Source organism: Heteronotia binoei, chromosome 10 (genome assembly GCF_032191835.1).
Source record: "Heteronotia binoei isolate CCM8104 ecotype False Entrance Well chromosome 10, APGP_CSIRO_Hbin_v1, whole genome shotgun sequence".
NCBI lineage: Eukaryota > Metazoa > Chordata > Lepidosauria > Squamata > Gekkonidae > Heteronotia > Heteronotia binoei.
Genome location: NC_083232.1, coordinates 55,146,379 through 55,174,043, shown reverse-complemented (window position 1 = coordinate 55,174,043; position 27,665 = coordinate 55,146,379). Strand labels below are relative to the sequence as shown.

The 27,665-nt window shown below is 41.2% G+C and overlaps 1 protein-coding gene across 2 annotated transcripts in view; it reads right to left on the bottom strand.

Moving 5' to 3' along the window:
- The window catches only part of PALS2 (protein associated with LIN7 2, MAGUK p55 family member), a 43,939-nt gene continuing 16,274 nt past the window's right edge, over nucleotides 1–27,665 (bottom strand). The window contains exons 2-12 of one of the 2 annotated variants that reach the window (XM_060248661.1): nucleotides 17,730–17,851; nucleotides 13,701–13,853; nucleotides 13,122–13,271; nucleotides 11,704–11,931; nucleotides 9,733–9,864; nucleotides 7,912–8,011; nucleotides 6,461–6,529; nucleotides 4,402–4,563; nucleotides 2,311–2,513; nucleotides 1,861–1,989; nucleotides 1–660 (exon numbers count right to left, since the gene is read on the bottom strand). In XM_060248661.1, the coding sequence (XP_060104644.1) occupies nucleotides 484–660; nucleotides 1,861–1,989; nucleotides 2,311–2,513; nucleotides 4,402–4,563; nucleotides 6,461–6,529; nucleotides 7,912–8,011; nucleotides 9,733–9,864; nucleotides 11,704–11,931; nucleotides 13,122–13,271; nucleotides 13,701–13,853; nucleotides 17,730–17,846 (1,620 nt within the window). In that variant the 5' untranslated portion in view covers nucleotides 17,847–17,851 and the 3' untranslated portion in view covers nucleotides 1–483. The remainder of the gene's footprint in view (nucleotides 661–1,860; nucleotides 1,990–2,310; nucleotides 2,514–4,401; nucleotides 4,564–6,460; nucleotides 6,530–7,911; nucleotides 8,012–9,732; nucleotides 9,865–11,703; nucleotides 11,932–13,121; nucleotides 13,272–13,700; nucleotides 13,854–17,729; nucleotides 17,852–27,665) is intronic. The other variant, XM_060248662.1, reaches the window with a different exon arrangement.

The following is a 27,665-nucleotide window of genomic DNA, read 5'->3' as shown; positions in this document are numbered from 1 at the left end:
TCAAGAAGAGCAACGTGTTTATTAAGGTAAGGATTAGTGTCTTCTTCTGACTGTGAAAAAAAACCTGACCAGATGAACACTCGATTTCAACAAGAGTTTTACAAAATAAATCTTCAAGTATTTTTTTTCCTTATCACAGTGAAAAATGTAAGACCAAAATGTATTAAAGTGAATGACTGGAAAGTTTCGCAGATGAATAGAAGGCAAAAGTAGTAAAATCAAAACATTTATAAAATGCTTGAACACATTTCCTTCATGTGGTATGAATAGAAAGGTTATCGGTAAAAAGTTAGAAAAATTAAAATAAATTACATATTTAAGTACACTTTCCCTTTCAACATTTTGTATAAAAATCTGGAATAGCATACCACTATCTGGATATACAGAGAGTAAAAATGTATCAGATGCTGCTGCAACTGTCTGGTATTCTGTACAATGTTCTCTTGGTATACTGTTTATTGTTGGCAGCCATCTTAGCTTGCATCAGTAGACCCAGCTAATGGGGACCCACTGTGGTTCAGTCCTCAGTTTCTCAGTAGCACTTTGCAATTTTTCAAAGGCTTTGTCTAAATTGTCATTCACAATGACTAGATCAAAATAGTGGCTGTAAGCTCTTTGGATCCGAGCACTCTCATCTACAGTTTTCTTCAAATCAGTATCCTGTTAGAAGACAAAGAATGGAGCAGAAATCATGATATGAACAGGGGGAGGGAAGACACTGACCCTTTAAATCTTGGTTTCCACACTGACAAGTGCTTTTAAAACATGTTTACTGAGAAGGAATCTTAATTGAATTCAGTGGCACATGATTCTTTAGTGCCATTTCTTCAAAATTACAATGATACAAGTACCTGGAGAAAAACCATGTGTTTATTAGATATGGCTAAAGACATTCCTCCTCCTCAGGTTAAAGTACAAAGCTTCATGATGCCCATAATTATGTCTAGCTGCTTTTAATATTTACATACCAATACACAGCTTGACCAGCATCCTGGTTGAACAAACATTTTATTCTTTCAGACAATAGAACAATCAAATTCCCTCCACAGGAAGATTTGTCATTGCCCCCATAGCGCTGTCTTCCACTACAGGTGAAGACAGCAATTCCTCACTGACCCTCCTCCTTGTTTATGTGTTGGGGTTTTAATGTCTGCTGCCTTGGTGGACCCCAAGAAGGGCAGAAAGGTAGCATTAAAATGTTTTAAATAAATACAGTTATCCAGCTCACAGCAAAGTTGCTTGATTACTTAGAATAGCAAGGATCCCAGCTTTTTTAAATTAAGCAAGCTTCTAGACCAAGTAAAGGATTTGTTTTACTTCAGCCTGTATCTGCACAGAAGAAAATAACCTAGACAGCAGCCAATACCAACTTGATACAATACCAATACCAATGGCTGCTATGTGTAATCTATGACTGACAAATACCCCACAAGCAGTCTGGTGGTAAATCAGTAATGGTACACAGTTCCAAGGTCACATCCCTTGACAGGAACTGGAAACTGTGTGTTCAATTAACCAGCCACATAAATAAATGAATAAAGAAACAGCTGCTTATCCAAGTTAAACATTTTGTTAGAAGCCACAAGACTTTAAAAAGGTATCCAAGAGAGTAAAAAACCTGGCAGGGAGAATTTGCCTACTCGGAACTCCTGGAAGTCTGGAAGTTGTTTAAAAAGGAGGGAATGGAAAGAAATGTCTTCAACAATGCCTAATAAATCAGAGAAAACATGCAATGAGTTTAAAAACAAGTAAGAGAAGAAGAAAGGGCCTCAAGAGGGCAACTAACATGGTTATAGTTTTATAACACAAACACTAATTAGTCAATGTGTGTTCATGTTTGTTGTTAAAGAGCTTCCTTACTGTTAGAAGCTTGGTTGTAATTCCGGCATCCACCACTGCTTTGTGCATGGCACGCAGAGTCTCTAGCTCTGGAGCGGCAATGAAAACAACATAGGGCATAAACTCTGCTGTTCTGAGTATTTTCAGGGCCTGGAGAGAACAGATAATTAGATCCACTAAAATGTTGAACAACAGTCAGAAAACATCACTACAACAGCCCAGTAAGCTAAAAGAAGGCAACAATCATTTTGTGCAATGTGTCATCTTGAAAGACCTTTTTAACATAGTCAACACTTCCAAACAAAAAAGCTATGCTCCAAGACTGGTTTTGTTAAAAGGCATAAGTAAATATCACTTACTTAATCAGTTATAGCAAAACCCCATGACAACAGATGCCACATGGCTATTTTCAAAGCCCTCCCCACCCCCTCACCGTTGTAATGCTTCTGCTGGAGTATCGCTGTGCCATACCTGTGGATTCACATCCAAGATGCATGTCCTTCCAGTCTGAACCACTTCAAGGATAGAATCTATTTTGGTGCCATAAAGGTTTCCTTCATATTCCCCATGTTCCAAGTATCGGCCTGCTTTAACATCTGCCTCCATTTCAGCTCGTGACACAAACCTGTATGCTTGCCCATCTTTTTCATCATCCCTTGGCTTTCGTGATGTAACTAGACAAACATGACAGAATGCACACATCTGACAAGCAACAAATACAAGATATGCATTGCTGGGCTGGTTTTCTTTTTTAAAGCAAAAGGGCCTGTTACAAAACTATAGGAATACTTGATTGTTCTTTGAATTCCTTGTGTAAGTAAATACACTTCCTACTCTCTTACTCATTTAAGAGCGCTTAAGGGTACATATATATTACCTAGTCAGATCACTGGTCTATCAAGGCCAGTACTATCTACTCGGACTGGCAACAGCTCTCCAGGATCTCTGGTAAAGGTCTTTTATTTATCATTACCTACTATGTGATCTTTTTTAGCTGCTGATGTTGGGGACTGAACCTGGGATCTTCTGCATACAAGGATATGCACTAACATGGAGCCACAGCCCTTCCTTTACAGGCATTCTAGAGTTTAATGATAATGAGAAATTATCAAACATGCAGGCTCCAGTTAATACCATGACCAATACATTTTGAATTGGTTAAAGCTCTTGTGATATATTCACATACTCCTACCACCACCTTTCTCCCCAGTGGATCCCAAAGTGGCTTCCATCATACTCTTCATTTTGTCTTCACAGCAACTCTGTGAGGTTGGTTAGGCCAAGAGTATTGGACCGGCCCATGGTCACCCAGCAAACTGCATGTCAGGGTAATGATTAAAACTTGGTCCCCTAGACCAGGGGTGGCCAAACTGCAGCTCAGGAGCCACATGTGGCTCTTTCACACATATTGTATGGCTCTCAAAGCCTCCACCACCCCATCAACCAACTGGGAGAAAGCATTTGTCTCTTTAAATCGCTTCTCCAAGCCAAGCCAAATTTGGTGGGATTCAATACAATAAATCTGTTTTTCAAATTCCTTCAACCAACTCCCTGGGCTCCTATTAAGACCAGTGTTTTTCTCTGAAATGGAGGCATTTTGTCTACCTCCTCATATATCTGAATTTCATGTTCTTTTCTTTCCACCTCTTCCACCTTCCCCCCAAATATCTGACATTCACATCTTGCAGCTCTCAAACATCTGATATTTATTCTGTACGGCTCTTACATTAAGCAAGTTTGGCCACACCTGTCCTAGACCTTAGTTTGACACTGTAACTACTACACTGCACTGGAACTCAGGTATCACAAATAAGAGGGAGAAGTTGCCACAGCTTCCTGTGAGGTTTTGCTTTGTTTTTTGTCTATTTTTGTTTTTACAGATTCCTGGTGCTAACTGCTGCCTGGCGAGAGTGAGTGTACCTTGGAACTGGGTTCCATGCCAGTGTGTCATCCCTCTAGCATGCTAGTAGGTACCCTATCTGAGCAGGCAGAATGGATCTGTGGCTTGGTGTTTGAAAACCCCCCAAGCAACAGTCTGTGGAGGCTTCATCCATGCACAGGTGACCTTGCATGGCAATGGTCAGAACTTCTTTTGTCTCTATGGCTATCATGAGTCTGTCCTAGTGCTGACTGCACCTCTGCCAAATCTTGAGATCTCCCCCCCTCCCCATCTAGTGTTATGCAGATAACAAAGACTATGAGAGACAAGAGAGCAGCTCAAATTCTTACTTTTAAATCACTTAATTTCATAGCCCCAGGATGCGCAAACTACCCTCTGCTTCTATACCACTCTGCCCATGCATTCACCAAAGATTTGGGCAGCTAGACTAGGGAAAAAACTGAGTAGAAATTTTAAATAAATAAATAAATACACAATTAGAAATAAGCTTCTTGGTATGAGAAAATTTTCTAACAGTAAAGTGACAAACATTCTCAAGCCGCTTAAACCACAGGTATAAAGGGCGGGGGCGGGGAATCAATAACATAGGAAGGAAATATGTATAATTTATGAGCAAATTTACACATCACTGAACAATCTACCACTTAAAAACAGCAACTTACATGGCACTGTGGTTCCAAATTTGGTGGGATTCAATACAATAAATCTGTTTTTCAAACTCCTTCGACCAACTCCCTGGGCTCCTATTAAGACCAGTGTTTTTCTCTGAAATGGAGGCATTTTGGCTACTTCCTCATATATCTGAATTTCATGACGATCGAATTCTTGATGCAAAGAGGTAAAACATTAAAACTAAAGCATTACATTTAATAGCTGGGTTTCAATTACCAAGTAATTATAATCAAGATATACGTCATAAAGGCCACACACAATTTTCTTTTCTTAGGGTTGATATACTTACAGGCAGAGTTATTCGTATCTACAATACATTGTTTTGGACCTACTACTGACTTGGTATTTAACTTTTTATTCTCTTTGTTGATCTAGGAGTTCCATGGAAAAATCCAGTTGCAAGATACTTGAAAGAAATAAAACTGAAATACAGCAAAGTAGCACTAACTGTTCCATTTAAGAAAAAAGCTTTAAAACCATATTGGTGCTGCTGAGATAGCAGGCAGATTGTTCTAGAATAAAGAACAATTGCGTGCCTTGCAGAATAGACAGCCAGATCACATGAAGGTCTTTGCAGCAAGCTAGATGGCATCATGGGCAGTCCTAGATGATCCTTGCTATTGATTAAGTATTTGTGTTCATGTTTCTTTTGAGGGTTCTTGCTGTTGTAGCAGGTGACCAGGCAGTAAGAGAAGTTTGGTGTGCTTCTAGGTTTGCCTCTGATTTCTGTAGAGCTGGGGGGGGGAGGGGGCAAGGTGCCATCCTTCCTGCCTTCCTAATATATGACACCATAATAAATGCTTAACTTTATTCTGCTGAGCTGTTATCCAAACTGTCAACTTGTCATTTCTGGTGTATGTGTTGAGATTAAGTTTTATATGTAGGATGCTTCTTCTAATTTATTATTTCTGTTAGCTGCCTTGAGACAAAGAAGTAAAATAAAAACCCATTAAAAATGGGGAAAGCTGCTGCCTACATAGTGGCATTCTGGTATTTGTGGAATATTTAACCAGTCTGTTTACCAGTGTGCTATTTCTAGAGAATATTCAGGCATTTTTGTGTTCTTAATATTCATAAATAAAAATACTTGCGCAATATATACTAATTCATATTGGAACACTGCATATGAAATGTGGTAGCTTGTACACATTTTTCAGCCAATTCAGGGAAAAGCCCAATTTCTATAGGTTATGCATTTCTATAGTAGTTTTCTTTGTGCAGAGGACTTTGCAATATGTCATGTTGAACTGACTATAGTGAATTCTTTTGTTAAATAATTTGCACCATGAATAGTAGAAGAAATGAATTGTTCCTGGCTACAGATGTCACAGCAGAGGTCCCCAACTTGGTATCCAGGGCTGCCATGGCACTCAACACATTTCCTTGCACCCAAGTGCTCTTAGGCCTTTTGCCAAGCAAGGTTTCTGACTGGCTGCACAGATTTTAAATGCTGCTTTGTTAGCAGCTGACACAAAAGGATCTTCACTGTGTGACTTGATAAACTGTATGTACACAAGGAAATATTTTAACACAATACACTTGTTTTAAAAGGCATTCTGTTAAACACAGCTTCTGACTTAAGCGTTGAAGAGTTCTGTTAAAGTTATGCATAATCTTAATTCCTAACATCTTGTGAATGGCTTCCACCTCCTGTGGCAGCCATTTTATAGTTGTGCCCACCACCCCATGTCAGAATTCCAAAGTGGTTGTTGGCTAAAAAAGGTTAGCAATCCCTGTGTTAGATGATGTTCGAAATGCAATATCATTATAGTTTCACAATGAGCATTAACACATTTTAATTAGTGCAAGCATCAAATGGGCTGGCATATCACTGTAATCTTTTTGCTGGCTAAAAGTTTAAAACTTTAATCTAAAAGCACCTCCCTGGATTAGTATGTATAGTAATGTATGATTAGAAAAGAAGGGGATGGTGTAGAGAAATAAAACTACTTTTAAGTAACAATATTATGTCAAAGAACAAATGAAAACAGGCAAAATGCAATGGACTATTCAGTCAGAATAAAATATTCCATACTAAAATTCAAATACCTGCATTCCTAGTTGTGAGATACATCATCTTTTTCTTCTTTTTACTGCTTAATGTTCCACAAAACGGACCTGAAGACAGAGAAGTGGCAATTTAGAAATTCCAAATTCTTACAGAGAAGTCTTGGATAGCAATTCACTAAATACTGTTATTCTGAATAAGGACTTTATCTATGTCATGACCAATAACTGTAGCACTTGCTTTAAAAGTATTTTAATTGCACATTAAACTGAGAGCCAGTCTCGTGTATTGGTTAAGTGTGTGGACTCTAATAACTGGGTTTGATTCCCCACTCCACATGCAGCTGCTAGTGTGACCTTGGCTCAGCCACAAGTTCTCAGCAGAGCTGTTCTCTCAAGAGTACCCTGAGAGCTCTCTCAGCCCCACCTATCTCACTGCGTGTCTATTGTGGGGAGAGAAAAGGAAGGAGATTGGTAAGACATTCTGAGACTCTGAGTGAAGGGTGAGGTATAAATCCAATTTCCTTCATTTGAGCATATCACTACTAAAATCTGTGATATTTACACAGATGGAACGGAAACAGAAAAATGTCTGTATGTGTTAAGTGCTGTTAAGTCACATCTGACTCATGGTGACCTTATGAATTTAAAAGATCTTCAAAATGTCTTATCATTAACAGCCGTGCTGTGGGCTTGCAGACTGAGAGCTGTGGCTTCCTTGATTGAATCAATCCATCTCATGTTAGGCCTTCCTCTTTTCTGGCTGCCTTCAACTTTTCCTAGCATTATTGTCCTTTCCAGGAAGTCTTGTCTTTTCATATTGTAACCAAAGTAGAATAGCCTCAGTTTGGTCATTTTAACTGCTAGGGAGAATTTAGACCGTAACTGATAATTGGCACAGAAAAAATGGGCTAGTTTTATTCACTGAACTTAGAAGACAATGAGAGATTGGATTTATACCCCACCCTTCACTACCCAAAGGAGATTCAGAGCAGTTTACAATCTCCTTTCCCTTCCTGTTGCCACAACAGAAACCCTGTGAGGTAGGTGGAGTTGAGAGAGTTCTGACAGAAACCGCTCTTGAAGGGAACAGCTCTGCGAGAACTTGTGACTAACTCAAGGTCACATCAGCAAGTACATGTGGAGTGGGGAATCAAACTCAGTTCTCCTAGAGAAGAGTCCACAAACTTAACCACTACACCAAACCAGAAGACTTGCAGCCTGCCCTTCTACAAAAATACTCAGGGCAGTATGCAAGTTAAAAGCAATAACCCAAAATAAACACCAACTGAACTATGACTGGTGCACAAAAGCAACAATATTATCTATTTGCCAGCAGGTGGCAGAAAGGATTCAAATTTGTAAAGGAGTTCTACTTCTTAGTTGAATTTCATAATTTGTAGTTCCCAGCCATACTGAAACTGTTCATGTTAAGCATATCCCCTAGATTTGGCAATTGCAAAAGTGATGTAAAGAAAAATGAGATTGTGCACCTGAATTCTCCCAGTCCCGTCTAACAAACGCTTTCCTTTTTTCTTCCAGGAACTGACTAGGAATCAGTCCTGCACTTCCTCCTTCTTTGACATGGCTGGCCTGGAATGACATCAAGCATATATTCATTTTGGCACCAAACCACAGTCAAACATAGCCAAGGCCTTAAATTAACATAACCCAATCTGATTACATCAGCATGTTTAGATGTAAACCACACACACAAATAACCATTTGCTCTAACGGCACAAGATTGTGCTCTGAGATGATTAGTTTAATTTTTATAATCCAGATTATTACATTTCAAGAAACTTCTCCCTAAGATTTCCATCTTCTGGCTGCAGAAGCTGGGCAGGAGCTGTTGCAAAATAGTGCCACTGCCCCCACGGTGATGTCACAAAGAAGATATCACATATGTTATCGTAGAATAGATACACTCCATGAATGAAGCTGCATACCATAATATCGTTATAAAACTGAAATTTCTTTGGTAGACCCTGGCAAAGTGGCAGAAACAAAGGAAGCACGTAATATATTCAGGAGGAGATAAGTGAGCAAGGTGTAAGGGGAAAAGGAAGACTGCAGCCACAAAGTCAAGACTCCAAAGTAATCAACTCTTTCATTCCTATGATCTGCTCTCTAGCTCCCCCCTTCCCCATATAAGCCTGGATGTCCCACCATGCAAGCAGGTTCCCCCAACTCCTGCAGCTTGACTAATTTCACGGTGTGTACTAGGGAAGAAGGAGAGAAGAACAGAACAGTTATCTCATCCTGCTTTCTTTTCCAGCAGCTTTGGTAAGAACCAGAAGAGAACCTAAAGGGCTGAATTAAAAGGTTTCCCAACACAAACTCAAGGTGCAAGGTGGGAATGCAGCAAGGGGAAAAATTCCACTAGAAACACTCAACATTTTTCCTGTTTCCCTCCAACACTTTTTTTAGGGCAACCTGAAGTTTTGCTGAATGCAAAAGCTCGCTTCATACTTCATGAGGCTTCAGTTACTATAGTGGTTAGTCAGATTAGGATTTGACAGGCCTAGGTTCAAATCTCCATTCTGTCACGGAAGGCTGCTGCTGGGTGACCTTGGACTAGTCATTCTCTCTCATCTTAACTGAACTTGCAGAGTTGTGAAGATTAAAAAGAAAGAAGAATGACATAGGCCACTCTGGGTTCCCACTGAGCAGAAACACAGCATATAAATAAAATAAAATAGGTATTAATCTACTATTGCTATAGGTATGATCACGCAATTCAAAAAGAATGGGCTCTTTTTATTTATTCCAATATCCATGAAGGCTGCCAATCTTGGCATGCTCAGTTTAAGACAAACATGATTTGCTGAATTTTCTGCATTAGTTCCATTGTGTGTTCTGACCAAATTCAATGTTTGCTAATTTAGGAATAGTGGCAATTGGTTCTGGACAAGTGGCAAAGTGTATTTTAAAATTTCAAGAATACTTCTCTCCCCTGCTTAGTGTCTTTTTTCTGTTTTTGATGTGAAGGTACAGATCACTTTGTGACAGTTTGGAACTGATGGACTAATGGTTTGATTCTGCATGACAACTCTCATTTTATGTAACAGTTCTGAACCTCAGGAACATAGCTGTTCAGTTATAAAATATGAAAATAATCTCCTGTGGCACCCAAGCATAACCAGATCAGGAAGACTCCATACAGTGTGAAAACATACAATGAAAACATATGATTTAAGGCTTAAAAACAATGTCAAGCCAAAACAGCTTCGGAAAATTTCAAAGGAACACTGGATTAGTACCAAAAGCAAAGCAAAACAAGATTCTAGAGAAGTAGCTTTTCTTGCCCTAACCTGCCACCAATTTGGATCTTCTCGATTTACAATCTGAAGAATTTCTCCCTTCGAGAACTTGAGTCCTGCTTCTTTGCATGGAATCAGGTTGTCATTGTATGGATTATAATCAAAATGACACTTCACAAATACCTGAGATAATAAAATTTAATACTGTTAAGGCATTATAATGCTAACAGTTTTAAAAAAGCTTAGCAAGTTTGCAGAACACTTGATCACAGTTTAATCTTCTAAATTAATTGAAACATAGGAGTATCAAGCACAATTTTTAAACACAATTAAGCCTCCAAGGAGGCAAAAGCAAGAGAGACACCCAAATATGAATGACTGGCATCAAGTTTAGCATGGATACAGGAGCACTGCCATGAGCTAAGCTTCAGGTGTTTCAAAACACTGGAGAGGAGGAATCATGTTCTCATGATTCAATTGAGGCACATGGAAGCAGAGCTTAAGGGCTTTATTATTATTATTCAGAAAGGTGCTAGAGCTCATGGAAGTAGCTTAAGTTTTTTTGTTTTAATTCAGAAAGGTGCCAGGGCTCAGGATTGTGTGAAATCTCATACCTTCTGGTGCCTCAAACAAGACTTAGTTGTCAGTGTGAAGACTTAGGCTGATCACCAGTAACGGGACAGGCACTCTCAACATGCTCAGAAATCCTTTCCTTATATAATTTAGCAGAAGTCTGATGAGTGGGGAAGTGTTGTATTTTCCCCCCCACTCCATTTCTCAAGCACAGCAGCTAGCCTGATGCAGCACCTTTTTGTTCCACCTAATGCAGCGACCTCAGAGACCCCTAAACTGGTGAACCCAATTGTGTTTTTTTCATGGGGGGGGGAGGGTATAAAGCATTGTTACACAACTTCATTTAATGTATTTAGGCTTATATCACTGCCTTCTATCCAAGTTCTTCAGACTCACAGGCTGTTGTATTTTATGCTGCATTGCATTATTTCTAGCTGAAGGCTGCCTAGACTTTTTATGGTAGGCGGTGTCAACATCTGAAGAATTCTGAACACTTCAAATCATGTACCAGCAGCCCACATTTGCTTTTAAAATGACAAAACTGATAGTGACTAAATATCTCCCCAGAATGATTAATTCTGTGATTTAAAAGACACTCTCCATCTGATAAAAGAAGCTTATTTGACAGCTTCGGTGGGTGGGGGGGAAGAGAGAAAGCCTCCCTTTTTATGTAATGGACTTTCCTTCTCTGCTGTGTGCATTTGGGAACCTGAGTAACGCTCAGCCAACCGCACAGCACTGGCTTCCAAATGCTTTGTTAGCACTGCAAAGATGTCAAAAATTTCTATGCATGGCATCACTGGCTTATAAATTGGGGGGGGGGGGGGGCGGGGCGGGGGGTGTTTATATCAGACTCACAAGAACCAGGAATATAGGGAGGAAAAAAACACACGAGATGACACATTAGTGCAACCGTTAAAATATACATAGTTAATACTGGACAAATGCAATGAATAAGAAGAGATCAGTAAATTTACTACACATCTGCACCTTGAAATGGAACTGACAGAAAGTAACAGAGGAAATTAATGTAAAGCCCTCTTGTGGATAATAATGTGCAATAATTGTCTACGTGGGCTTTCTGCTTTGTGGTGATACACCAACGAGCAGACAATTGCCACTTCCCGGCATATACAGTAAAAGATCCTGGTGTGCAATCATGGCAACTTACAATTGACACACAGAGGATTCATATTAATCCTACAATAGCTACTTTATATGAAAGGATTTTATAACCCATCATGTGACTGTGAGTCACTGATTATAGAGTAACCAGTTGTGTACATTGAAAACAGTCAATAAACTTAATTAGAAGGGAAGAGGAAGAGAAACAATAAAGTGACTAACTTAACAGATGGTCCAGGCTAATCAAAAAGAATATCCAGTTTCACTGATATATGAACATTTTGTTTCTATAAATAGTTTCAAATGAAGAATAGCATTACTGACCTGTTGAGGAATAATATTATCCCTGTAGCTAGGAAGAATCTTCAAAGTGACGCTACCACTTATGTTCTTAAGAAGTTCTTGCAACTCTTTTGGATTGTTTCCAACTTCATGACCATTAACCTCTTTAATGATGTCACCCACATGTAGAAGACCTTGCCGATCTATCATCCCTCCATGAAGGATTCGTGCAATTACCAGATCATTATTCTCAACCCTAAAAGTAACACCCTACAGAACATATGAAGGGCACCATTGTAAGTTTATACTTTATCCACATCAAATTCTACTAAACCTTACAATACTGCCATTAATTATTTTAATTATTATCAGATACAATAATAGCTATTGAAGTTTGCATAACCCTAACAAATCCAAAACCAAATAAGTACAAGCTGACAGTTTTACTTTTTTTGTATCCTCTGGCCGAACGATAAAATAGGTGTAGGAAGGACTTAATCAATGATCACTACTCTCTCGCAAACTAGAATTGAAAAGCTTAATCTACACAGCTAGCACACAGGTAGCTGTGGTTACCTATCCCCTTGAGATGTCACAAGTGTTTCTGGCATATGACTTGCTTCACAAGAGTTGTTCCTTCCCCTCTTTACCACCCCGACTTCTGCTTCTCTGAGTATCTCTGGACTGTTCAGGCACTGCTTTCAGGAGCAGTCTTCGCCATAGGGCAACCACGGCAGCTGCTAGAGCCCTGCACAAGCAAGGGCTCCATGCTGGAGCACACCCAACTGCCCCAGAATGCCCAGCTGCCACACCGCTGCTGTCCTGCCTTACAGACACAGTAGGCAGCGATAGCTTCAGGACAGCAGTCAGCTGTAAGGTGTCCTTCAGTCTGACTGCAAGCCACTCAATGGTCAGGGTGGAAACAGCCCTGGAATGCCTCCCTTCCAACTGAGGAATGCCAGAAAGACAAGAAGGCTTCTGCAGCACTGGGGCTGCCTGCTCAGGGGCAGAGGCTGCAATTCCTCCTCCCACTGGTGTATTCATGGCAGCAGCTGCTCACAACTGTGTCAGGGGCTTGGGCCACCTGCTTGCTGCTACGGTGGCTGCTCGCATCCACGCTGCTCAGTCTTGGGGCCTAGCTGATCCAGTGGGGGGCTGATGAGGGGGAGTGGGCTACTTCCTCATATATCTGAATTTTATGAGGGGGAGTGGCGGTTTTTCTGGGGACACATCCTGAAGTTTTTCTTAGAGCCCTAGCATTACTAAGGCTGCCCCTGACTGACTAGCAAGCATTTTCCTTTTCCATGAATCCTCTGCTGCTAGTTTGTCATTTCCAGCAAACAATAGGTTAATATAACTTTGATTACAGAAGGGCAACGAAGTAATACATGCAAGTAAGTGAAATGCTACTTCCTCTATGCTTATGTCTGCACCACATTTAGAAACCACTGAATACTCACCAGCGGCTCTCCTGCTCGCTTGTGAATGCCAAGTATACGAATAGCATCCACAGGTACTATCTGATTCACCGAAGAATTATTAATCTCTGGACTTGAGGGGGGAGATTCGTAGCACTTTGATGCCACAATGTCATGGGCTTCCAAAAGGGACTGCAAATACAGAATAGGAGAATTGACATGCTATAGATGACACAATAATTAGAAAATGGAAGAGGGTATTTCTGAGTTCTCCACAGCAGCCTAAAGTGCTTCTCAAATGCTTTTAAGGGAAGGCTTCTTTTCAAATCATGAGCAAAAAGCGAGATCACAGTATTTCAAAATAGTTGTTTTTTACTATTTGATCTCTAGCCAAAAGGAAGAACACTACTATTAAGGTTAATTTTTCAATTTAAAAAAATCATGCCCTCCCCCCAAATTCAGAGAAAATCCTGCTTAAATCCCACTGAAATCTATGGGAATTAAAGTTAACTTCCCCGAATCAGGGCCAAAATGTTTTTTTCTTTCATTAGATTAAAACTGATTCTGATCCACTGTAACAAGCAACTCCCCTCTCCTAAGAATTAAAAAGTAATGCATTACCAGAAAGTGTGGCTCCTTCAGTATACCAACCAACTCAGCAATGTTTTCATCTTCATTTACCAATGGACTGATGTCTTCAAGAATCTCATTGACTAGTTCTAGATTGTTGTCACTCACAGCCTCAAGTTTCGAATCTTCTAGTCGCTCATGAGCCTGTTATGATTACAGAACAAATAAACTAATAAGAACAGCAAACAGGAACAACATATTTGATTCATCATTTACATCATGAGACCTTCTCTGTGTTTTGACAACACTTAAGTCTCCATCAGTGTTGCTCCTGCTTTAAGTTCACTGGTCAAAGAGTATCACTCTAGGGTTTGCATACAGTACATGGATTCAGCCATTCTCAAAATTCATGGCCCCGTGTGCTTTATTAAAGGCACTTAATAATTTTTTTTTATTTACATAGTTTTATCATGCTTTTCTCTCCATGAGGGACCTCAAACGGCTTACAACATTATTTTTCCAACCTCTATTTTATCCTCACAAATGCCACTATGCAAGGGAGAAGAGCAATATTCTAGCAACAATCCAAAAACGATAATGAGAAGCAAGATTTGGGAAGATGCTGTTAGCAAACTGAAGGCTGTTGGATGTGCCAAAACCTTCTTAACACTTTGCATGCTAGATAACTTAATTAGGTATGCAGTGAACATCTTAGACCAACAAGATTTCCAGGGTATCTTATAAAAAGCGTGTTGACTCTTGAACATATACCCTGGAAAGATTGTTGGTCTTTAAGGTGCTACTGGACTTGAATCTTGCTCTTCTGCAGACCAACATGACCACCTACCTGAAACTATATATGCTAAGTAAGACTGAGAGCCAGTTTGGTGTAGTGGTGAAGTGTGCAGACTCTTATCTGGGAGAACCGGGTTTGATTCCCCACTCCTCCACTTGCACCTGCTGGAATGGCCTTGGGTCAGCCATAGCTCTGGCAGAGGTTGTCCTTGAAAGGGCAGCTGCTGGGAGAGCCCTCTCCAGCCCCACCCACCTCACAGGGTGTCTGTTGTGGGGGAGGAAGGTAAAGGAGATTGTGAGCCGCTCTGAGACTCTTCGGAGTGGAGGGCGGGATATAAATCCAATATCTTCTTCTTCTTCAATTGGCTCAAGGTCATCCAGGGAGCTTCCAAGGCAGTGAGGATTCAAATCTGGGTCTCCCAGTTGCTAGTCTGACACTAACCATTGTGAAATGTTGCCTGACTCACAACCTTCTGTATAGACATTCTATTCTCAAGTTTTAATAGTATGAGTAAGGTACTGTGCATTGTATACAGAACGAATTAAGTATACTAACACTATAGAAACTGGTTTAACAGCCAGCTCCTCATTTCAGGCAACTGTAATTCTGCAAATCAAGGATACTGACCTCTGATAAAATCCTTAAACACACTGACAATACTTGCTGGAATACTTCAGGGAAAAACCATACCAAGGAAAAACCAATTCTTTTGAAGAGGAAAAATGCACCAATAGTCTATTATTCCATCTTTCAAGTTACATTAGAGTCAGGTATCAGTCTTTTCCTTCCATCTATGCCTTCATTTACTCTGTTTCTTTCATAAGGAGTAGTCAGATCATCACCTTATAATTAGTTTGTTTGCACGAGATGTATACATTTCCTTTTCCAAGCTTACAGACAAGCTTCGGAAAAAAATAATGAATGTGCTTCATGAAATGAAACCTATCCCACTATAAATCATTTGCCCCATCCCACGTCAATATAAGACAAGCTTTAGAGCTGCTAGTGAATTCCAGGATACCTAACTTTGGGAGGGGGGGACATCCATTTAGGTCACCAGATAAAGTCTGGAAAAATGGATCTTAAAAGGCTTGGGCCTCTCTGAAGGCTTCCAGTCTCTTTTGCATGGCAGATTACATTGCTGGAGTGCAAAAAACCTTTGGACCTCCCCCACATCTAACCATTCTCTACAGTAGGGTGCCTCCAACCAAGCTGAACCTGCAGATACTTTTGGAACTTTGAGAGATGGTCATGAGCAGCACCATGAAACAGTTGCCATGTGTGGCAAGATAATCTCTTTGCTTCGGAAGAGACTTTTTTAAATTTAAGTTTCAAAGAAAATGTAGCCACAGAGAGAGCTAGCTAAGCCCAAAGATATAAGAAGTCCATATCTAAGGCCAAGCCAAGGGCTCATAAGCTTACAAAGAACTTCATATAACTCTCTATTAGGGGTGTGCATTCAGTTTGGCCGAACCGAATAGACCATCAAATACCCCCTGATTCGGAAGTATACGGCGTCATATACTTCCGAATTCAATTTGCAGGCATTATATGGTAGCCGTATATGGCTCCCATATACTTCCAAATCAATGTTCAGAAGTCAATGTAAAGGTGGGAAAGGAGCTTCTGCAGCCTCAGGGAAGCTACTTGCCTCCTTTTTCATCTTTGGAAGCCTTTTCCCACCTCTGCCATAGCCTCCCTGGGATCAGGGAGGGAGGGGGAGAGGAGCCCAGCAGCCAATCCAAGCATGCATTTGCAAAATGCATTGCAAATGCATGCTTTGCAGGGCTGTTGTGTAGCTGATGGCTGGGCTAATCCCCCAGCCATCAGCAACATTGTTGTTCTTTTGTTTACTTGGGTATCCAAGTAAACCGTGTTCTCTGGCCAATCACAGAGCAGTGGTATTTTTTGAAACTGTTCTGTGTAGAGCTAGAGGACCTTTTTAAGGAGTCTGCCTGGCTGGACTCCATTCCATTGCTGCTGTGTTGGTGTGAGAGAGAGTTTGTGCTGCACTGGCCCTTGGCCTCAGCTGCTGCTGCTCTCTCTCAGCCTTGCCTGACCTGCCTGGAGAAGAGAAGAATCTAAGGTAAGACAGTCTTGGGGTTCTTGTTTTTATTTTAGTTAGGATAAAAGTAAAAGGACTTTTTAAGACTCTGCGTCCCTTTACTTATACAGATTTGGGTGGGTGGGTAGCTTATCTGGGGTTAGAGTTAGGGGGTTCTGTTAGGGATGGTGGCCTGGGGTGGGGGGTTGCCAATTTGCCTATATTTTACCTTAGTGAGAGGACTTTCAAAAGTGCAGTGTCCTTTTACTTTTCCTGATTTGAGTGGCTTAGATTTCTTGGGGTTAGGGTGAAGGGTTTTTTGGGGGGAGAGGTTGGTAAACTCAAGTTTTTTACTGTTTTAAAAGGATTCTGTGTTGATTTGTTGCTGCTGTGGTGTGCTGCTGTTGTTCCTTTTCTGTTCTGGTTCTTTGGGGGGGGCTGTTTGGCCTAATTTTTATTGTTAAAACATCAGTTTTTTTAACAATTGAGTTTGTTGGCCTTTTCTCAGTTGGATTTGTCTGGATCTGTTGCTGTTGGTTTTGCATCCTGTCCTGCTGTCCCTTTTCCTGGTTCTGGTTTGGGGGGGGGGTGGGTTAAAAGTTAAGTTTCCTTCTGTCACATTTTGGTTTTTTTAATTACCTCTGGTTGGTGTGAGGGGGTTGGTGTGTGGGCTGTGTGGGGTGGGTCACTTTCATGTTTTTATAGAGCTATTTTTAGAATCTGAGGATGCTTTCAGTATAGCTAGGGCCACTAAATAGGCTGCCCCACTAATAAGGGTGTTTTTAAGGATTGTGTTTTTTGAAATTTAAAAAAAATAATCCAGTTTAGGGCTTTATCTTCTTTCAAAATTCAACTAGGCCAGATAGGGGCAATTTAAAAAGATTTTAAGTTTCTCATAAAAGGCAGCGTGACTACTAGGCCACATCAGGCTCCCTTTTAAAGAGACTAGGGTTGCAGTGCATCTTGCTTTTAGCCACTTTATTGAGTCAAGCCATCTCATGTTGGATTTCCCTCTTATCTTCTACAGCCTTCACCTCTTCCTAACATTATTGTATTTTCTAGTGAGTCTTGTCTTCTCATAATACAACCAAAGTGCAATAACATAAGTTGAATCATTTTAACTTATATGGAGAGTTCAGGCTTGATTTGATCTGGAAACCACTATTATGTTATTTTGGTGGTCCTACAACATCTAATTTCAAATAACAATTAGTGAATATTAACAAAAAAATTAATTTACCTTAGCAAGTGATCTTACAATAGGATTCTCCATAATTCCTTTCAAGAAAATAAGGTCTATTTCTTCAGCTCCTGTTGATGGAGATAAGTCCGTAAGGTTATCCAAGACTTGCTGCATTGCTGCTGATAAAAACACAAAGAAAAGCCTCTAAGCAAAAGTTTAGTGGGTTTTGGGAAGTTTTAATTTATCCAACAATCAAGCTAACAATTTCTTTAAAATGCCAGACTGCACAACTAGTTAAGAGCTCATGCTGCCCCTATTTCATTCAATTTAAACATCTGTTTTACCACAAACATTTCAACAACAGTTCTTCAGGCACACATAGAAGTGAAACTGATTATACTCCTCACCAATGTTAATCACATAGTTCAAGCATAATTTTGTATAACATAAGTTTATTTCACTGCTATTGCAAAGTGTTCTGAATCTAGAGATATCAACGACCAGGCCAAAAACCATGTACGCTGACCTGAACTCCCAGAAAGAAGGAACGGACAAAAAAGCAATAAAAAGGAAGAAATGGAAGGTAACTTTACACTAGGGACGGGCACTAACCAGTTCATGTGCCAAAATCTGACACAACCTTGGTCTGGTTTGGAGCCCTGGAACCTATGTTTGGGGAAGGCACCTTCTCCAAACAGTTGTTCAGCTGTCTGAGCCATTTAAACTGAATAGCTGAGCAGTCCATAGCTGACCAGTTAGATTTAAACAGCTGCTAGTCATTTCACTGGTTGATTTTGCTTTCTCTGCTTGGAAGCGGGGGAGGGGGGGACAAAACCAACTGGTGAAAGGTCTGCCAGCCTTTTAAACCTATCAGCAGGGGTGGGTCTGCCCATCAGCTGTTAGGCTTAAATGGCTGTGAGGTGATCCCCAACCCCCTTTCTTTTGGCTGCGGCTTGCTGTGGCCAGCACAAAAAGGATTCAAACTGACTGGTTCAGTTTGGGGCATTTTTGGCTCCAGTTCAGGGTTCAGTTTGGGAACTGCCCTGAACCAGATTGTTATGTTTGTGCCCATCCCTACTTCACACAGTTCCAGTTCCCATTAATATCTAAAAGCAGGCCTTGAATTCAGCAGGAGCTCACAGGAGCAAAGCTTCTGAACCTTTCTGATGGTCCCCCCTCTTCCTCCCTACCTTGTCCACTGAATAGCAGCTGCAGCTGCATAACAATCCCTGGATGAGCTCCACCACCTATTTTTCTACAAAACAACCCCTGTCTAAAAGCATTTTAGTACACCACACATTGAACTGTAATTATAACCAAAAGGATGAAGGGAGCTTTGATTCTCAAAAGCTCATATCCCAAAAGGTCTCTAAGGCAGGGGCGTCAAACTTATTTGTTATGACGGCTAGATCGGAAATAAATGAGACCTTTTCAGGCCAGGTCATATGTGTCATAAAATGTAATGCCAGGTAGCAAAGAGATAAAGCTTCATAAGGAGCACAGATAAAGACAATTAAAGTTCTTTTTTAAAAATAAAAACCTTAAAACATTAGCACTTGTTGGTCTTAAAAATGCTTTCTTTGTATCTTTCCCATGGGATCCAGGGAACTTGGCAAAGGAAGCTATGGCTCTTTCCTTCCTTCCCCAGGGGACCAGGAGGGGAAGGAGCCTCAGCCAACAGAAGGAAGAGAGGCTTGGTTGAGTAGCTCTGCTGTGCAACTGAGAGAGGCTGGCAAAGCAAGCTCTCCCCTCCCCCCTTCCTCCATAGAGCAGGAAAAATAGAGGTTTTGCTCTGTAGCTCCTGTGTGACTGAGCAAGCCCTCCAAAGTAAGCTGTTATGCAGAAAGAAGCAAGAGAGAGGGGAAAGGAAGCACAACAGCTGGTTGCTTGGGGGCCTGATAGGAACCCTCCGGGAGCCTGATTCAGCCCCTGGGCCGCATGTCTGACATCCCTGCTCTAAGGTGCTACTGAGCTCTACCTTCCTGAAATGAGCGAACAAAATTCCCAAAATATAATGGGGACTAGAAGAACACAAGACTAATGAGGGAGGCCTTCTGAGGGCTTCAGTTCACAGTGGGGACTAGAAGAACACAAGACTAATGAGGGAGGCCTTCTGAGGGCTTCAGTTCACAGTGGTCATGAAAGGAAAGTTTTAATTGTCCCTATCAACAGCTCAAGCAGGTAAAGCAAAAAGTCTTTGTCCAAGGAAAGAGGACAAAAGGTGAGCTTCTTCCGTGAAAACTCTAGAAAGTTCTGCACTGGTGGCTATAGAAGGGAAAACAGGGAATTTCAGAGTCACAACAAACAACCTGAATGACATCACCTATGCTTTCCTTAGCTTTGATTATTTAGGATTTTAATAGACAACTAGATTTACAACAACCTTCCCAATTTTCTGGCTACTCTTACTAATTTAAAAAGCATTAAATGTTTAAGAGCTTCTCCCTAGTAAAAATGTGTGGTAGTCAATATGTTTTTGTATGATTTTAAATTTTTTCCAGAATTGGTATAACGCTACAAAAAATGCATCACCCTGTACTTCTAGCAAACAAGTTCTTCTTGAAAGCATGTGTAGGAGGCAAATGACAGCCACATTATGCTTTCAGAGACTGACAGAAATACTGGGGTTTTTTTCTTTAGTTAATAGGCAAAAAGTGGTTGCCAACCACATTATGGTTTCTGGAGCACAACCCACTTATGTCAGAGCTAGAGACTGAGAGACTAACAGGACAATGAAAATGAATGGAACATATATAAGTTAAACAAACAGATAAAAATCTCAAGGACAAACATAATGCACAACTCAGGTACCAAGTTGCTCAGGAATCTTAAATATGTTTCCAACTCTGCCCAAGGGATGAAAAAAAAGCCAATACAATCAGTTAGCTGCCACCCTATTTAAGCTCTGGAGTCTAAAATTTACTGAACACAAATGTCAGAAGTCTTTATAATTGCCTATGAGACACCCAAGAATTTTCACCAGCGTTTTCCAAACAACAAAAAAAGCATATACACAGCACCCAAAGTTTACTACTTGGTAAAACAAATGTTGCAAGATTGGATCAAATCTCTTTTGCAGTCATAAATCCTATGCCTGATTTGTGGTAGGTGGGAATTTTTGTCACACAAATCTATTTATTATTCTGTGGATAGGATGAATAGAAAAAAATCCAGAAGTTACACCAAAGAATTATGCATATTACAAACACAACATACTGCACAAACACAGCAAACACAGACCTACAGAGCTCAACTATGTGCTCCCAAACTATGAAGATAACCCAGGTTTGGGGGGAAGGACACACAGACACCTATCAGCTCTTCCTCTTTCAAGAACCACCTAAACAGAACTGCCCAAAAACATTCACAGGAAAAAAATGTAGCCTGTAGCCTCTCCTATGCCATTTCTACTGTAATTGTGGATTAGCACTATTCATAAGAGGACACCTCTAAAGCACCTTTGTGCCCTTAGATACAAAACCATATATGTTCTGACACTTGACAGCTCTACCCATGGAGCTGTTATACAGAAATACAACTTCTTACTAAACGTGTGGGAGAGTACAGAAGCTGCAACTGGGAACACAGCAATAGACAAATGCATTTAATATGCAACAGATTTCACTTTTGTGAGTGTAGGAAGAAAAATGGCAACATTTAATTCACTTCTATTGAGAGGCAACACCAAAATATAAGAAAAAGACTCACTGTTATTGATCTTCCCCTTTGTATAGCAAAAAATCAAAGCATTGAGGCCATGGTACTGGGGGGGGGGTCCATTTGTTTTTCTTAGTCTTCAAAAGATGGTTCAGATATCATGAGTTTTTCTTAGTATAATTTTCAAGAACTGAGTGTTAATTTTTATCATTGCAATTCCATGCTAGACATCAGAGTCCAGATGTAAGTATATGGAATGTAAAATGGTTTTAGAGGTTTCAAGACTGGAATATCAAGGACTGATAAAACTAGAAAAAGAACTGCCTTATTTTATTGATTAGTTATCCCACCTTTGTCTGAGACTCAACACAGATCACACAATATAAACTATCAGACCCAGAAAAAAATAACCAATAGACTACAATATAGTACTGGAATTAAAGCTGACTGGAGAGACATGGGTCTAGACACCATGAAATGTGAAAACGCAATACATATCCTTAAGGACCTCCTTTCCCAACCAACATTACCTCTTTCAGTACCAGGTTCAAGAGCACCTCTGCAAGCTCAAACAGGATTCCTACTAGGGAGGTAGGTAGCCTGCAAACAAGCAGAATCCTATCCTATCCTATCTAGATATAAAAGCCCTTTCATCTTGGCAAAACAGAGCTCTCCCATTGGTTGGGGGGTGCACTCCATCAACCTTTGGCCCATCAAACAATCAAAAGTACCTGCATGCCACTGGTTGAATCCGCTCTTTTCGCTTGTGCAAGTGGCTGTTGCTAGTCAGCCAAGCTGATTTTGTCAATAAAAGACAACCAACCTTGGTTCTGGCAGTTTCTGCCTCTCCCTACTCTCTCATTGGCTGGGCCGCCTATCACACTGCTTTGCAGAGGAAAGAAAGAAACCCTTCCCTCAGTTGGCTGAAGGAGGAGGAGAGAAAGAGCCAGAGAAAACATTCCCTTGATTGGCTTAGGGCTCTTCTCTCTCTTCCTCTGGAAGGGAAACAGACAGGTGAAAAAATGGCATGCTGCAGCAGCAGACCAGAAACAGAGAGAAAGAAAGATAGGGAGGGAAAGCAAGAGACTTAGAGAGACTGAAGTCCTGCATTTAAGACCAACGTTATCAGAGACAGACTGTTGGTCTGAAAGGTATCACTAAAGGCCTCTGAGGCAGAACTCATTAAGGCCCAGTCCTAACTAGGGCTGCCAGTTCCAGGCTAGTGGGAAATGCCTGGAGATTCTGTGGTGGAGTTTGAGGACGGCATAGGAGTTAGGGCTCCAGAGCAGAGTCTGCCAGACCCAGGTTCTTGCTGTGGAAGCTGACTGGGTGATTTTGGACCAGTCACAGACTTTCAGTCTACCCTACCTCACAGGGTTGTTGTGCAGATCAAAGAGGGGAGAGGAGAATGATGTAAGCTACTTTAGTCCCCCCTCACACTGTGGAGAAAGACTGTCCTTTTCCTACATAGAGGCTACAGGGAGGGGGAAGGCGATCGAAAGCTGAAGTCAGAGGGGCAGAGAAGGAGATAGAGTTGCCAACTCCAGGTTAGGAAATTCCTGGAGATTTAAGGGGTAGGGCCTGGAGAGGGTGGGGTTTGAGGAGGGGCGGGATCTCAAACAGGTACCATGCCATACACTCCAACCTCCAAACCAGCCATTTCCTGTTTCCAATCTCAAGGTTTGGGATGGAGATCACTCAGAATTACAATTGCACTCTAGACGGCAGAGATCAGTTCCCCTTGAAGTGGAGGGAGTGAATGCTTTCATTTGTGTGGGTGAAAAGACAACAAGGGTGGAGGGAGGGTGCTCACTCAGAGCCTCTTTATAGAGCCTGTTGTATTTTTCTCCACAATGGGCCTTATTCCTAGTCCAACATAAGGAAACAACCAATGCCCACAACAGAACAAAGTTTGAGTCTAGTGGCACCTTTAAACCTTATAGCCAGACTTAAGACTAACCTTTGTTAGTCTTAAGGTGCCACTGGATGCAAACTTTGTTCTTTAGACTAACATGGCTACCCACCTGAATCTATCTTCAATGTCTGCAATAGTTTGTACTGGAAGTCTGCAAAAAGGAAAAGACTCAGGGTGTATGATAGCCACAACTTCCCACCAGCCTCCAAGGCAGGGTTGATAAAGAATTGCATAACCACACAAAGTTAACAGGTACATATGCCAATGGCCCATCTAAAGCAGTACTATTTGTCAAGTAGTAGACCAGCATGGCTTGAGGAAGAAGTCCTTTTTCTCAGTCTTCCCACCAGCTTGCATATCTATGGCTAGCTACATGAGAGCTGGAGGAACCCACACCTATGACATCCCTGAGAAGGGGCTCTTGGTAGATAAAATGGGGATATATATGATCATCTCCCTTTCCACCATGAAGCAGTCAGGGAGGAGCATCCATTATGTTAGAATAAATGCCTCACATAAGGGCAACATTTTTCCCAGAGTCTTTTGCACCATTGTATATGGATCCTCTGCAAAGCGATGGCTTGCTCCAGTGTACCTACCAGACTAAGAGCGGCACGACAGTATTTTGAGTTGAACTTTCAGCTTTGACAGCCACACTCTCAGAGTTAAGCAGTGGTGACACCCATGCAAAAAAAAAACCATTATGAAAGTTTTGTGAGAGGCAGATTACACACAAAATGAAAGGACACCCCCAAGAAGCTTACTGAGCAAGTTGTCATTTTGAACAAATCTGCCTGCCAAATTGGCACACAAAGCTTGTGTGATGCTTTTGACATGGGTAGCACCACTCCCTAAGCAACTGCACTCAAACAACTGCCAAGGCTAAAAGCACTACCCAAGAAACTGCCATGCCACACAAGTCTGGCAGGCACACCAGGGCAAGACACCATTTTGAACAGGCCTGCAAATCATGCAGAAGACAGAGTCATAGAGTTGAAAGGGATCTATCTCCAGGGTCATCTAGTCCGACCCCCTGCACAATGCAAGAAATTCACCTACCCCCTGCGCACATACCCAATGACCCCTATTTCAGCCCCAGAAGATGACAAAAAAGTCAAAAAGCAGCTTCTCCAGGATCCCTAGCAAAACTGACTTGGAGAAAAACTGCTGCCAGATCCCAGAGCGGCAAACAGCATTTTCTCAGGCATGTAAGAAAGGGCCATGAGAACTACTCATGATCTGCCTAATTCACAGAATCAGCATTGCTGTCAGATGGCCATCTAGCCTCTGTTTAAAAACCATCAAGGAAGGAGAGCCCACCACCTTCGAGGAACCCTGTTCCACTGAGGAAATGCTCTGACTGTCAGGAAGTTCTTCCTAATGTTGAGCCAGAAACTCTTTTAATTTCAACCAGTTGGTTCTGATCTGACCTTCTGGAGCAACAGAAAACAACTCAACACCATCCTTTATATGACAGTCCTTCAAGTACTTGAAGAAAGTGATTGTATCACCTACCAATTTTCTCCTCTCCAAGCGAAACAAACCCAGCTCCTCCAACCTATCCTCATAGGACTTGGTCTCCCCAGACCCCTCACCATCTTCATCGCCCTCCTCTGGACCCGTTCCAGCTTGTCTGTATCCTTCTTAAAATGTGGTGCCCCAAACTGAACATAATACTCCAGGTGACATCTTACCAGAGCAAAGTCATATCTATGACTTCATGTGATCTCGACACTATACTTCTGTTGATACAGCCCAAAATTTCATTGGCCTTTTTAGCCAATGCATCACACTGCTGACTCATGTTTAGCAGGGGTCATGTAAGACCCCTAGATCCTTTTCACACATTCTACTGCTAAGAAAGCCGCCCTCATCCTATAATGATGCATTGGATTTTCCCTACCTAACTGAAGAACTTCACGTTTATCCTGGTGAAAATTCATTTTGTTTTAGCCCAGTTTTCCAGCCTATCAAGATCATCCTGTATCATGACTTTGTCTTCTACTGTATTTCCTACCCCTCCCAATTTAATATCATTTGCAAATTTAATAAGCATCCTCTCTATTTCGTCATCCAAATCATTTATAAAGATATTAAACAAAACAGGTCCCAAGACAGATTTGTCACTTCTCTCCAAGAGGATGAGGAACCATCCACAAACACTCTTTGGGTGTGATCTGTCAACCACAGTTACAGATCCACCTAACAGTAATAGGATCCAAACCACATTTTACCAACTTGTCAATAAGAATATTATGTGGAATCTTATCAAAAGCCTCATTGAAATCAAGATAAGCCATGCCTACAACATTCCCTTTACCCAGCAAGGTAGCAACATTCTCCAAAAAAGAGACATTAGTCTGACATGTTCTTGAGCAACCCATGTTGACTTTTAGTATCACAGTCATCTTTTCTAAATGCTAAAGGACTGTGTGATTATTTGTTCTAAAATTTTTCCAGGAATAGACATCAAGTTGACAGGTTAGTGGTTACCTGAATCCAAGGCTTTGTTTGTAGAACAAGCCCAGCAGGAACTGATTTGCATATTAGGCCACACACCCTGATATCACCATTATTTTACATAGGGCTTTTAGTAGAAAAAGCCCAGCAGGGACTAATTTGAATATTAAGCCACACCCCCTGACACCAAGCCAGCCGGAACTCTATTCCTGTGTGTTCCTGCTCAAAAAACCCCCTGCCTGAATACTACTTTTTTCCCTTCTAGAAGATGGGGACAGCCATATGCCCACTTCTAATCTTCCAGCACCACACCTGTTCTCTAAAAATGCTCAAAAATAATGGCCAGAGGCTCAGAAATGACATCCACAAGCTCTTTTAGTACCCTTGGATGCCATTCATCTGGCCCTGAAGATTTAGTTTCATTTAAAGAAACTAGGTCTTTATGTACTTCCCCTGTGTTGATCCTAGGCCGCTACTCCCTTCCCTCATCATGTGTTCTGTTTTTGTCATGCTGAGCACCTTTTCCCTCACAAGAAGACTGAGGAAAAGTAGGAATTGAGCAGTTCTGCCCTCTCTTCAACACCTGCGACAATTTCACTTTCCTGTCCCCATAATGGGCATACCATGTCTTTGCTCTTTTTCTTTTCTTTTGTTGTTTTTAGCATTTCTTGCTAGCCTAAGCTCATACTGAGCTTTAGGTTCCCTAACTTTCTCTCTAAATGCACTGGTTATTTGTTTATATTCATCCTTGGTTATGAGGCCTCCTGCTGTAGGACAAGCACTCCCATTCTGGGAAGGGGGGGTACAAAGAATTAGTGTAGAACAGGGGTATCAAATTCATTTTCTATGAGCGCTGGATCTGACATAAATGAGACCTTGTAAGGCCAGGCCATGTGTGTTCCAATTTTAATTAGGTAACAGAGATATAAACTTTACAGACATCATAGATAAACACAATTAATAAAACATGTTTTAAAAATTAGCACTTGTTGGTCTTACAGGTGCTTTCTTTGTATCTTTCCCATGGGATCTAGGGAATTGGGCAAACGAAGCTCTGGCTCTTTCCTCCCTTCCCCAGGGGACAAGGATGGGGAGAAGCCTCAGCAAATAGAAGGAAGAGAGGCTTGGCTCATTAGCTCTGCTGTGCGATTGAAAGAGCCTGGCAAAGCAAGCTATCCCTCCCCCTCTTCCTCCCTAAGGGAGAAGCCTCAATCAATGGAGAAGATAGAGATTTTGCTCTGTAACTCCTGTGTGATTGAGCAAGCCTAGCAAAGCAAACTGTGATGCAGAAGGAAGCAAGAGAGAAGGAGAAGGAAGCAGATGACAGCCAGTTGCTTTGGGGCCTGATAGGAGCCCTCTGGGGGCCTGATTCGGCCCCCATGCTGCATGTTTGACATGGTGTAGAGGTTTCCTTTGGTTAACAGAGCACCAGATGGCCTAGGACACTGTCAGCTTATTAAATTTGTTGATATATCTTCTAGAAGATATTGACACTTATATACAATTGATAGAAAAAGAAGAAAAAATCCCACTTGGTAGCCATGGAACACATAGCCCTACCTTCAATTAAAACAATTTTCCACTCCTGAGAATACTAACACAAGTAGCCTTAGAACTATGAGTAACCCAAGTGTTCTTTTAAGGCAGTTTCCTTCCTTCGAGAACACTGGACTAAAACACTGATTTAGTGGGTCTGAATTGTTGACGTATTCGCTGGTGTGCTCTGGATTTGTGAGGCTTAATAGACAGCACACTGACTTGTGCTATTTACATTTATTTACAAATATACAAGTTTATAGTTGTTCTGGTATACACTGGACAAAGTGCTTCGCCAGACAACACGTTTGAGAGCAGAGATTCACAGTACAAACTTTCCCCAGTTATATACATACAGCTATACAGAAACACCAATCAGCACACAGTGCTGAGTCATCTTGCATAGGCACAAGTACTCTGGATAG